The sequence below is a fragment of the Brienomyrus brachyistius genome, chromosome 3 (genome assembly GCF_023856365.1).
Source record: "Brienomyrus brachyistius isolate T26 chromosome 3, BBRACH_0.4, whole genome shotgun sequence".
In the NCBI taxonomy this organism is placed as follows: Eukaryota; Metazoa; Chordata; class Actinopteri; order Osteoglossiformes; family Mormyridae; genus Brienomyrus; species Brienomyrus brachyistius.
In genome coordinates, this window is record NC_064535.1 from 32,692,874 (window position 1) to 32,706,239 (window position 13,366).

General features: G+C 39.1%; 1 protein-coding gene and 1 long non-coding RNA gene across 3 annotated transcripts in view; one reads left to right on the top strand and one right to left on the bottom strand.

The window, feature by feature from the left end:
* LOC125739153 (uncharacterized) overlaps positions 1-13,366 on the bottom strand; it is a 131,557-nt gene that overhangs the window by 2,141 nt on the left and 116,050 nt on the right. The gene's annotated exons all lie outside the window — the stretch shown is intronic.
* LOC125739140 (scavenger receptor cysteine-rich type 1 protein M130-like) overlaps positions 974-13,366 on the top strand; it is a 144,721-nt gene continuing 132,328 nt past the window's right edge. The window contains exons 1-5 of the mRNA XM_049008949.1: positions 974-1,099; positions 6,099-6,413; positions 9,958-10,272; positions 11,372-11,698; positions 11,857-12,168. Coding sequence (XP_048864906.1) covers positions 1,027-1,099; positions 6,099-6,413; positions 9,958-10,272; positions 11,372-11,698; positions 11,857-12,168 — 1,342 coding nt within the window. The 5' untranslated portion in view covers positions 974-1,026. The remainder of the gene's footprint in view (positions 1,100-6,098; positions 6,414-9,957; positions 10,273-11,371; positions 11,699-11,856; positions 12,169-13,366) is intronic.

Here is a 13,366-nt window from a genome sequence, read left to right on the forward strand (position 1 = left end):
TTTTATTGCTATGGTTAGTCTTGAATTTTTGCCTACACTAGTTTAATTGTGTTCTCTCCACATCTGTTCACAATTTCTCTACCACTCTAATGGTATAGTATCAAAGTCACAGGAAATGTAATGTTAGTCTTGTGTTTGCTTGGCAGTAATATAAGCAGTAGACTCCAGATTTGAAAGGTACTGTAAGTGTCAAAGTAGAATAGTCCATTACAGCTGGGGTAGGGGGCAAAAGTTTTGTTAAAAATGCTAATAACCAACATGTTGCTATAATTTTAATGGTCATATTAGGTTATATTCTTAAATGTAAATATAAATTCTGTCTTCAATGGGCCCATAGATTTCGGGGGGGCTCAGGTGGTTGCCTACCTTGCCTAGTGGTAAAGCCTAGTGGCTTTAGACTTGTGGGTAAATATTATTTCTGAGTATGAAAATTTCTCTCTTTGTTAATAAATGTATAAAGGTGAACATCACATGTATCTTATACTATGAAATGTAATTGGTAAGACTGTAGGGTCTAGTTAAGTTAGTGTAGTGCTTCTGTGTGAGTGTGTAAGTTTAATCTCGCATGTTAACTGCTGTCTGTAAATTGGTAGTGTGCCCTCTGCTTCCAGGAATGGGCTCCTTGCTCACTCTGACAAGGAAATCACAATCTGTCCAAACTATAGATACTTTTATAAATATATAGACCATATATTAGTTTTTATATTACTGGTTCATAGTCATGTCTGTTGCTTTACTGCTGATTATACATTATTTCATCATCTGGGCAGGTTTACTGGTGAGAGGAGGAGTCCCGACTCACATCACCACTACCGTATGTGTATATTTGGGGAAAATGAGCTTAGAGCCCTCTGATTTGTCACTGGGCCTGTTTGATGTTTTCCTGTAGTTCCTCTGATAAGGCAGTGCTGAGTGTGATTGGTTGGTGGGGCGTGTTCACTCTGAGGAGTAGGATGGTATAAAGACCCTCACTGAGAGCTCAGAGGTGAAGGTTGGAGTCTCAGCTCTGGGGAGAGCTGGTTTGTCATGATGAAGATGAAGATGAAGATCTGCCTGTTCATCCTCCCTCTCTCATGCCTGCTTCTGCTCACCACAGCCAGTAAGTACCATGATCTTCCTCTGCTCCAGTGGCCCACTCTCAGCCTGCAGAGGTCAGGGGTCATTATTTGGATCTGAAATATTTGCTGTTTATTGCATGGAAGAATCTGTGATCTACGTGTTAAAAGCAAGATAAACTGAATGGTACCAAGTATTCTGACCGTAATATTGTAAAAAGTTGTAGAGCAGCTGAATTTAACACCATCATACTCAGTGTTGGATGTAATTTTTGTAAATCTCTGGGCTATAATCAGGGTAAAATAGTTCTGGTAAAGTATAAATTGCAATATCATCAATATATTACAGAAAACTGTAATCGCATTACATATGTATATTTTACATTTGCATTATGTGTTTGTGTGTGTGTATATATATATATACATAAATTTATATACACACATTTTACATGCATCTGTTATGACCTTTGCAGAGCTATTGTACCAGAATCAGCGCCACAATTAATGAATATGTAATATATTGACTTGATCTGATTGATTGCACCTATAATACAATACATTCATAGTGCTAATCAGTGTATTATATTTCTGGATATTTTAAACTTAGTCTGAGGACAGATTTACAAATGATTTATGAAGTTCAATATGATTAATTAATATGATAGTAAATTAGAATACACATCAAAACTATATATTATTTGTAAACTTTGAAATGTTAGGATTGTAGAATATTTACTCTTGATTTATGAGTGAATTCATTGAAAGTTTTTGTATGTTACTAGTATGTCTGGATGGAGGTACAGTATAAAACTGTCTGGGTCATTACCCATCTGGGCCTGTCCTGTGTGTCTTTTCCCCATTTGGCAGGCAGTTCCCACTGGCCATCCCATTTTGTGTTGCCCTAGTGTGTTTCCCTGCTCCCTGGGCTACCATATAGCTCTTTGGGCTGAATGTGCAGCTTAGTAGTGGGCGTCCCTTCAATTGCAAGCTCATCTTTGCTTTAATTTATTGGTTTATTTTTCCCTAGCATTTTGTCTATGTTTTGCTTTATGTGTCTAAGGTCCACCCTGCCTGTGCCTTGGTTATTCATATTCTGTGGTGCTCCTAGTATCTCCTAGTATTGTTACCCCTCAGTGTTTGTAATGTTTCTTAGTATTCAGTGCTTGTTCGTTGTTATATGCCCCACCCGCTCCTTGGAGACCCGAGTCCTTCATTCAGTTATGGTTCCCACTTGTCCTGTGTCATGTCTCGTTAGTTGTGTATTTGAGTGCCTGCTTTTGTTCCATTCCTTGTTAATTCATTGTGGCAGTTTTCCCTGTAAAGCAGTTAACCTGTGTTGTTCGGTCTCCAGGTTAGTAGTATTCCCTCTTAAGTGTTTTACTTCATATTTCCTAGCATGCTTTGTAGCTCTCCTGTGTCCCTTCCCGCCTATAGTGGTGTGTTTCTGGTGTTGTTCTCTGACTTCATTTCTGTTTCATCAGTTTGGTTTTGAGCCCTTGTGGTCCTTTATTTTAAGTTCCTCACTTTTTGTTTTGTTAAACCTCTTTTTTTGGAGCCGCTTTGTGGATCATTTCTCCTCTCGACATGCCCTGCTACTGTATAACATAAGACTTCAAGCCATGCATTTTTAACTACCCTTGACCAGCGCACCTTGGTTAATTTATATATATATCAATATATATATATATATATAGTAGTAGCTTATATATCATATATAAGTGTTCAGGTTAAACTAGGCAAATTTTTATCAGCACCAGTTACGAGCAACTGTGAAATTGCAGTTTCCTTGGTCCCCTGCTCTTCTCTCATTATATGCTACCTCTTGGCAACATTTTTAGGAAAAATGCTGTTGCGTTCCATTGTTATGCTGATGATACACAACTATATGTAGCCGGAGAACCTGATGCTCCTGATTTAATGAACAATTTATGTGCATGTGTATCCGCTATAAATGAGTGGATTTGCAATAATAAAAAAAATCAGTGAAGGAAAACACAGAGGTGATTATTATAGGTTCCCAGGAAATGAGAGAGAAGGTAAAATCACGGCTTGGCAGCTTAGTGACCAGACTAAATCACATGTTCAAAATCTTGGTGTAATTGTGGATTGCGATTTGAATTTTAGAGGCCATATCCAATATGTCACCAAGACAGTCTGTTTCTGTTTGCGGAACTTAGCTAAAGTCATAACTTTTTTATTGAAAGATGCTGAAAAGTTGATGCATGTTTTTATTACTTTTCGTCTTGATTCCCATAACTCTTTTTGTCGGCCTACCAAAGAACACTATTGGCAAAATTACAGATTATTCAAAATGCAGCATCTAGAACACTTTTGAACGTAAAGAAATCTAATCATGTTATACCACTCTTGTAGAAACTTCATTGGCCATCTGTGTGTTTTACAATAGATTTAAAAATAATTTTACTCACTTGTAAAGCGCTTAATGGCTTGGCACCATCTTACATTATGGACCTTTTATCTATATATAGTCCCCCTTAGGTCTTCATATTCTATAATTCTCCACATTCCAAGAAATACAGTGGGGAGGCAGCTTTTAGTCATTAAGCACCCCACACCACCAGAAGCACTTAGACTATCCCTCACTTTTCGGTTTTAAAAAGCTTTTAATATCGCATTTCTTTACCCTTGCTTTTAATACTTTTAATTTGTCCCAGTATTTTTTTTATATAATTCTGTTTTATGCCTAAATCTTATTCTAATTGTAGATTTTGTTTTTGTCTTTTATATAATCGCATTATTTATTTTACTTTGTGTATTTTTTCTTCTATACCATCCTCTTACACTCGTTTACTCTCTGCTTTACCCTTCATCTTTTCTCTTTTCTTATTCCGCTTTTTTTCTTCTCAGTGTAAAGCACCTTGGGCTGCATTTTATGCATGAAAGGTGCTATATAAATAAAGATTATTATTATTGTTGTTGTTATTATTATTATTGTAAGGTTAATATGTACCCTACTATGTAAGATGATGTGGCTAAGTGACGTGGGTAACCTTTGTTTTAGTAGTGATTATTTTGATATAGAGGAATCCTAGAAAGTAAATTACGCAAAACGATTTAAGTCAAAGTCATAATGAAGACAGGCTAGGCTACTACGTGATGTTGGTACATATCTATAATCTAACATTATTGGGTGAGTCAAAATAATGCACCGGTGCTTGGATATGAATGCATGGCTGCGTAGGTGAGAAATCTGGTACACCATAACGTGGGTATTACGTTATCAATATGATATGCAAACAGTGACGGATCAGGAATTTATAAATGTTTATGTGTGATTAAAATAAAACAAAGTAAAATCATTTAAAAAGAAAATATTATTACAATAGAGCCGATTTCACTAAATGGACTGTAGCCTGATAGTTACGTTTTTTTCTACAAGAAGCATCATACAGGTATCAGATTATTATTATGACGCTATTGCTATTTTTGAGTTTTTATAATTATTGTTGTTGTTACATGACAGTAAATTAATAATGAAATATCAACAAGTACCATATGTAAGGAATAATTGACGACGGAATTATTTTTCTAATAATTCAACGGTCCGGAGTCAATTATTCCGCTTATACTACGGTTGCCACACCTCATGACATCGATCAGATGATATATTTCAAGGGATTCGTCCGGTTTTTCTACTTAAATCGCTATTGTGAGTAGGATTATTTCTTCCACATCTCATCCAACGACTCTTTTGCTAGTTCCAAAACGTCATTTTAAAGCTGGCAATGGAGGCTTGAGCCGTTGATAGCAGACTAATGCAGTTAATAATGAAGTTATTAGAAAGAGAGCGAGAGAGACAGAGACACAGAGAAAGAGAGAGAGAGAGCTTGTATGAATTAGGCTACCTCTGTGTGTCCCTCAACAGTGTTCTGAAGCACCGTCTCTAAACTGTAAGTCTGCTTTAAGATGCAGCGCTGTTATTACCTCGCTAGTGAGAAATGTCATGTCTAGCCTTTAAGTTGGTACACTAGGCTAACTAATACTGCTGCAGCCCAGTTGTTGAAAGTTTCATATTCACCGTAAATATTAAAATTTACTTTCGGAAAATCGTCTGTCATGTTGTTGTTTTTGTTAGTCCTGTGTGCTGTATAGGTACTGTATGCTAATTTCCGTTATTACAGTTAACTATGCGAAGTGATATGGAACTGTAATGCGGTCAAGAGAGCCGCCTGGAACTACGTTCGCCGTGCGTTTATCTGAAAATAATTGCACACCTCAGAACGTTCGTCAGCCAATCAGATTCAAGCATTCAACGATCCCGTAGTATAATTAGAGATAATTATACAAAGTTTTTGTGTTTTTGCACGTAACACGCAGACCAAATACCTCTGGAACCTTGATCAACCGCTGTGTGTGTATGGCTTTCACCCTGACCGTGACCTAGACAGGCATCCAATTGGAAGGGACCCCCCAGACACCTAATTCTAATATTTAATGTTATTATTTAAAGCTATTTTCTGTTATTACAAAAAAAAAATCTCTTTAGAAGTTTTTTTTTTATTTTGAGACATTAAGTTGAGGAGTTATTGATAAATCCTAAAAAATACCTGTATCCCCATTCCCCAGAAAGTCTCAGCATAGGACAAAAGGCTGAGGTACACCTCCTTGGCTGGATACGAGTCTAACAAATAAATTCTGTGAAAATCAATTACTGGAAGCCTATAGGAAATATTATTTGTGCATTTTATGGTTTTGTTTGCTAATTGAGAAATACACTACAGATGTTTGCTTCCCTTACTTGCTCCAAATAATTAAAACATAAATTCATCTCCTTAAATGGAAATATGTGAGTCCAAACATGTATTCAAAAGTGTTTGTTTTCTCTATTGTAAGGTTTCCATTTTCTCATGATGTCATGGTGTTCAGTATCAAATACAAAATACTCATGAACAACAGCAGTATGACAAACTAAAGGAACGGCAGATGTACAGCAGTAAAAGGAGAACAGAATACTGCCAGAGAGAGGAGAGGAAGGAAAGACCCCTTATTGTATTAAATGCTTATTTATCCTTAAATTTGCAGCTCATCGAGAGGTCAGACTGGTGCAAGGTGCACACCAGTGTGCTGGGAGAGTAGAGATGAAGCATGGAGATACCTGGGGCACAGTGTGTGATGCTGACTTTGACCTACATGATGCAGGGGTTGTTTGTCGGCAGCTGGGCTGTGGGATCCCTGTGGAGGTGCTGGGGGGGGCTGCGTTTGGGAAGGGGGGCAACCAGGTGTGGAGAGAGGAGATCCAGTGTAGAGGGAATGAATCTCATATTTCCTTCTGCCCAAAATCACCCTCAAAGACAGAGAACTGCTCCCATGATAATGATGTGGGACTGGTGTGTTCAGGTAAGAACAACATGGCTACATGTCAGAAAAGATATGAATGGCTTGTAAATTAGTAAATATAAATTGCACAATGAAACAATAAATAGACCAAGTTCAACATGGATGTTTTAAATTCTTTGTTTGAAGTTCCTTAACTATAAAAAAAACTCTGATTAGTTCGATGTTAGTTCAACTCTGATGTGGTGACAGCTTTACCTGAGACATTTTCAAGCAAGAAAGTTATTACTAAGTGATAGGGGCATAAATGATATATTTCGACTTATGGTCAAAATTGAAATAAGAAAATGAGAATTGCATAATAATGAGATTCCCTGATTATCTGCTATGCGAGAGAGACACATTTTTTCTGCTTTTATAATTCTTTGGGGGCTTATGGAAGGTTACAGTCTCAATATGTAATTTATGTTTAATGAATGTTTAGAACAACACATTAAAAACACAATGTACTGTATCTAGAAATTACATGTTATTGCATATGATTACATTTTGGATGGAACCAGGTAAATTTAAACCTGAATTTGATCCAGAGATGAGTGAAAGCTGCTTTATTGATGTATATATCTGACAAACACTGACAGTGACTGATGTATCCACAGGGTCTAAATCTCTCTCAGCTCTCAATGGGACAGTACGACTGTCTGGAGAGAGTGGCTGTGAGGGTCAGGTGGAGGTTTACTACCAGCTGACCTGGAGCAGAGTTCTCATGGACTCCTGGAGCTTCAGGGAGGCCTCTGTGGTCTGCAGGCAGCTGGGCTGTGGCTCTGCAGTGAGGCTGAACAGCTCCTCCCTGTCTGGGACAGGGGACAGTGATGTATGTCTGACAGGGTATCAGTGCTTTGGGAATGAATCTCACCTGTTGAACTGCAGTGATCCACAGAGACTGAGCTGCAGCTCTGGTCCACAGGTGTCCATAGAGTGTTCTAGTGAGTATAAAAGATGCCAACAGAAAGAAATGTATAAATATACTGTACTCTACCATTCAAAAGCTTGGGGTCACTTAGAAAGTTCCTTGTTTTCCATGAAAACATACCTGAAATGAGGAAATATAGCTAAATAAATGGGAAAAATGATAAAGTTTGAAATAATCATTTTTTAAATTAAAATAACAGTGTTCTTCAAACTTTGCTTTTATCAAAAAGTCCTCCATTTTCAGCAGTTATAGCCTTGTAAACCTTGGGGATCATAGATGTCAGTTTGTTGACATAATCTGACAGATTTCACCCGGTGCTTCCTGAAGCATCTCCCACAAGTTGAATTAGCTTTGTGGGCACTTCCTACATACCATTCGGTCAAGCTGCTCCCATAACACCTCAATAGAGTTGTGACTGTGCTGGCTGCTAGTTGAAGACTATGAGGCTTCTGTTTCTCAAACTACACACTCCAACATATCTGTTGTGCACTGGGGCCTCCCTCTCCTCTTTCTATTGTGGTTCGAGTCAGTTTGCGCTGCTCTGTGAAGGAAGTAGTGCACAGCATTCTTTGAGATCTTCAGTTTCCTGGCAAATTCTCACATGGAATAGCCTTCATTTCTCAGAACAACAATAGACTGACGAGTTTCAGAAGGAAATTCTTTGTTTATGACCATTTTGAGCTTGTAATCGCAACCACAATTGCTGGTGCTCCAGATACTCAGCTAGCCCAAAGGCGGCCAGTTTTATTGTTTCTTTAATCAACACAGCAATTTTCATCTCTGCTATCATAATTGCAAAAGTGTTTTCTAATGATCAATTACAATTTTAAAATGATAAACTTGCATTAGTGAACATAACATTCCACTGAAACACAAGGCTAATTGTTGCTCATAATGGACCTCTGTACGCGCATGTAGATATTCCATTAAAGACAGCTTGTTCCAGCTATGATAGTCATTTACAACATTAACAATGTTTACGCGGTATTACTGATCTGATATTATTTTAATGGACAAAAATAGCTTGCTTTTTTTCAAAAGAAAGGAAATATCTAAGTGACCCCAAACTTTTGAACAGTAGTGTGTATATATTGGTAAAATTACTAGTACTTGAAGTCTTTTATCAATTTTATTTAAATAGTACTGCCTTGTAATGAAACATAAAAAGTCTTCACTATGATCAATTGACCTGTGCTTCCAGACAATGATGTAAGACTAGAGGGTGGTGACAGTCCCTGTGCTGGGAGAGTGGAGGTTCTTCGTGAAGGACAGTGGGGCACAGTGTGTGGTGGTGACTGGGATATGAAGGATGCTGCAGTGGTGTGTAGGCAGATGTTTTGTGGAGATGCTGTAGCTGCACCATGGCATGCTCAATTTGGAGCAGGAACGGGGAAGATCTGGATGAGACATGTGGCCTGTAATGGATCTGAATCGACATTGAAAGACTGTGGACACAGAGAATGGGGATTTCAATACTGTAGTCATTCCTTCGATGCTGGAGTCGTCTGCTCTGGTAGGAGACATGTACTGATCAGTAAACATGCTGTGCAAAGCCAGTTTCCTCACTTTTAATCAAGAAACAAATATTTTAGAAATTCTTGGAGAAGCTTTTAAAAGGGAAGCTCTGCTCATTGCCTTGAATTTCAGTTTTAAATGATTTTCATTTATGAAATTCCTTACATTAATGAAGTATACCCTCAGTAACTTGTTAAATGAGGCGCATAGTAGAAATTATTGTTAGGTGGCCTATAGAGATATTACACACACAGAATAATTAGCTTTATATTTCAATTATTTAATGCTATTAAGCACATATAAATTTCAGATTACTTATAAAATTGTAAATTCCAGACAATTTAAATGCATCTGCATCATCGTCAAAATTGAGGAAATATTGTAATATCCAAAAAGCTGTAAACCTGTGGCACCAAACAGAATCCGCAAAAAGTCTCCGCATAGAGCACAAGGCCGAGATACATCCACTTTTCAAAGATTCATAAACAACAGCAGCACAACAGACTGATGAAACAGCAGCTGTACAGCAGTAAAGGAAGAGCAGAACACTGCTAGAGAGAGGAGAGGAAGGAAAGACCCCTGATTGTATTAAATGCTTATTTATCCTTAAATTTGCAGCTCATCGAGAGGTCAGACTGGCCCAAGGTGCACACCAGTGTGCTGGGAGAGTAGAGATGAAGCATGGAGATACCTGGGGCACAGTGTGTGATGCTGACTTTGACCTACATGATGCAGGGGTTGTTTGTCGGCAGCTGGGCTGTGGGATCCCTGTGGAGGTGCTGGGGGGGGCTGCGTTTAGGAAGGGGGGCAACCAGGTGTGGAGAGAGGAGATCCAGTGTAGAGGGAATGAATCTCATATTTCCTTCTGCCCAAAATCACCCTCAAAGACAGAGAACTGCTCCCATGATAATGATGTGGGACTGGTGTGTTCAGGTAAGAACAACATGGCTACATGTCAGAAAAGATATTAATGGCTTGTAAATTAGTAAATATAAATTACACATTAACACAGTAAGTAGACCAAGTTCATCCATGATGTTTAAATACTTTGATTGAATATATCCACTTGACTGAAGGAACTTAAGATAAACAGGCTCTAACCCCCTGCGTTGTTTACAGGGTACACAGACTCCAGGCTGGTGGGCGGCCCTGACTCCTGCTCCGGGAGGGTGGAGCTGCAGTACCTCAGTGAGTGGGGGACAGTGTGTGATGCATCCTGGGATATGAGAGCAGCCAGTGTCCTCTGTCGGCAGCTGCAGTGTGGGGGCGCTGTGGCAGTGCCAGGACAGGCCTGGTTTGGAGAGGGGAGGGGCCGCATCTGGACTGATGTGTTTGAGTGCCAGGGGAATGAGACACACCTTTCCCAGTGTACTGTGTCCTCATGGAGTCGAGCTGCATGCTCTCATGGACGGGATGCAGGAGTCATCTGCGATGGTGAGGACTGATGTGGTCACAACTACACCTGAGACATTTTCAAGCAAAAAAGTTATTGCTAAGTTGTAGTGCTGTAATCGATATATCGACTTATGGTCAAAATTTAAACAATAAGAAAACTATGATAAATTATTGATTAGGAACATTGCTTGATACAGGCATCCTGAATGTTTGAATGTTTGTTTTATCCCACCATCACATGCTGCTATCTCAATTATTCAAGGCACAAGTCACTTTTCATTACCACGTGCACTAATAATCTGTCATTTTATTATATTTGTTATAGCTTAGTTATAGTTATATTTACTATGTAAAGAGTATGAGTATTTATATAGTTATAATACAAAGTATTACTCATAGTTATTTGCACTATTACTTCTATTACTATTACTTTAAACTCTTTACCTTACCTTTATTCCTCTTGTTGCACTGAGCATATATATGACAAAAGAATTTCCCTCGGGATAAATAAAGTTTTTTCTTATCTTATCTTATCTTCTTATCCATGACAAATGCACAGCAAGGTTGATTGAGTTAGTGGAGCATGCCACATGCCACTATTTTGGTGAAAATATGGCTGTCAGTATCTGTTATATTAGTAATGGCGTATTTCACCAATCGATTTAACAACTAATCAAGTGATCACTTATATAACACAAAGACAAACACACAGAGGTTTGTAATTATATCTTTGTGGGGACTCTCCAATCATTCCTATGGGGGAAACTCTAATCCCAACATGACGACCTGCCCAGCCCTAATTTTACCCATAAACAACCAAAAATACGAGATTTTTGGCATTTTTAGTTTCGATTGCATTCACGGTTCTTTGTGGGGACTTGAAAAATGGTCCCCACAGTGTCGAAACTACACGTTTTTACTACATGTGTTTTCAAGCATCTCTCAGTGTATATTATTTTCTATGGACCTTGGACGAAAATGTGATCGGACGTGACTTGATCAGGCATATCTCAATGTAAGACTGTATTCTTAGTGGAATCAGGCAGACATCTATATAAACATGACTTTAATCCAGAGATGAGTGAATTTATTAATGTGTATATCTGACAAACATTGACAGTGACTGATGTATCCACAGGGTCTAAATCTCTCTCAGCCCTCAATGGGACAGTACGACTGTCTGGAGAGAGTGGCTGTGAAGGTCAGGTGGAAGTTTACTACCAGCTGACCTGGAGCAGAGTTCCCATGGACTCCTGGAGCTTCAGGGAGGCCTCTGTAGTTTGCAGGCAGCTGGGCTGTGGCTCTGCAGTGAGGCTGAACAGCTCCTCCCTGTCTGGGACAGGGGACAGTGATGCGTGTCTGACAGGGTATCAGTGCTCTGGGAATGAATCTCACCTGGTGAACTGCAGTGATCCACAGAGACTGAGCTGCAGCTCTGGTCCACAGGTGTCCATAGAGTGTTCCAGTGAGTATAAAAGATGCCAACAGAAAGAAATATATAACCATTTTTTATTGATGTCATAAATGTTGTCTACAGTAATTAAATGAAATTAGCACCATGAAATAATATGTAAATTTCATGTTTAATGGGATATTTACTCCCTCCTTTCCTTCCTTTCTCAGGTCACAGGTCCATCAGGCTGATGGGTGATGCTGGGGGCTGTGCAGGGAGGCTGGAGGTGCTCCACCAGGGCTCCTGGGAGACAGTGTGTGGAGACTCCTGGGACCTGAAGGATGCTGAGGTGGTGTGCAGACAGCTCCAGTGTGGGACGGCTCTCAGTGACCCAGTGCCCACCTTCTTTGGACCAGGAACTGGTTCCATCTGGCTGAATGAGGTGGACTGTGAGGGAAATGAGACGTCTCTGTGGGACTGTCCTTCAGCACCGAGGGAACAGAATGACTGTGTCCATAAAGGCGTAGGAGTTATGTGTTCAGGTACAGACAGTAATGGATAGGGCTGCTCCCTGAAAGTCGACGATTCAAATATTCAATCAGAAACCCGTGAGTCGAATGTGATTCTTAAAGTCGAACAGTCATTCATTCATTCATTCACCTGCTTCGGTCGGTGTGCATTACAATAGCAGGATAAAAACGACAGAAGCTTACAAAAGGAATGATATTTAAATGCAGAATTAGAAATAAGGGGAATCATAAATATATTTGACTGACCTGGACATTCCCCTGTCTTAGAGTCCTGTAAATGTATATCGAACAGCAAACGCCTGACAAAATCTCGAGTACCTTAAGAAACATATCAACCAAAATGCTTTAATTAAAGGATAAAAACCAACATCAAAGCCACAACATATTCAATACAACAAATGGCGTTGGAAGGACTATCGGGATCGGTACATTTATTGACTGGTCCTCTTAATTCTCTAGTAGACTTTTGGTACAATTAGAGCCAGTCACTCGGTGAGTTTTGGGTGTCACGAATTTAGCAGAGGGACCACTTGAACCGAACTCAGCAAAATGCCAAACTACGCAGATTGAACTTAATAATGTGTCGACTGGAGTCGGGAGTGAGCCAGAGCCACCATGCGGCTCTGTAAGTAAAACTAATGTAAGTAAATTTTAATAGGTTATTACATGTTAATTTCTCATATTTTCAGACCATTAAAGTCTAATGTGTACTGCAATAATGCTAAGTTTGATTCTTTTAGATTTGAAAACCGGTTCAACCGACTCACTGAAAAGAATCACTTAAAAAGAACACACTCTTGAATTGGTCACCACTAATGATTTACGGAAACTGCATGCAATATGCAAAGCTGTGATTACTAGTTCATCTACAGGAGAGCAAGCACACTCAGCTTCAATTCAGCTGGAACTTGGGGTGCGAATCAAATAAAGGCTTGGATAGTAAAGACAAGAACATACTATGGAGCGCATACTCGCCTACTGATTATTTAGAAGCATGTCCAATGATGGACGCAGTTTGGCACTAGGCCATCTTTAGCGTCTTGCCACACGGAAGTTAACATCAGTGTTGTCAGGTCCAGCAAAAATCTTCAGGCCAAAGTCTGCTTAAAATATGGCGAAGCTGACACTAGCCCAATAAGAAATTCCCATATACTGTGTCTCAAAGAAATAAACCAATATTTTTCATGCTGATCACATTCAATTGTTTAAA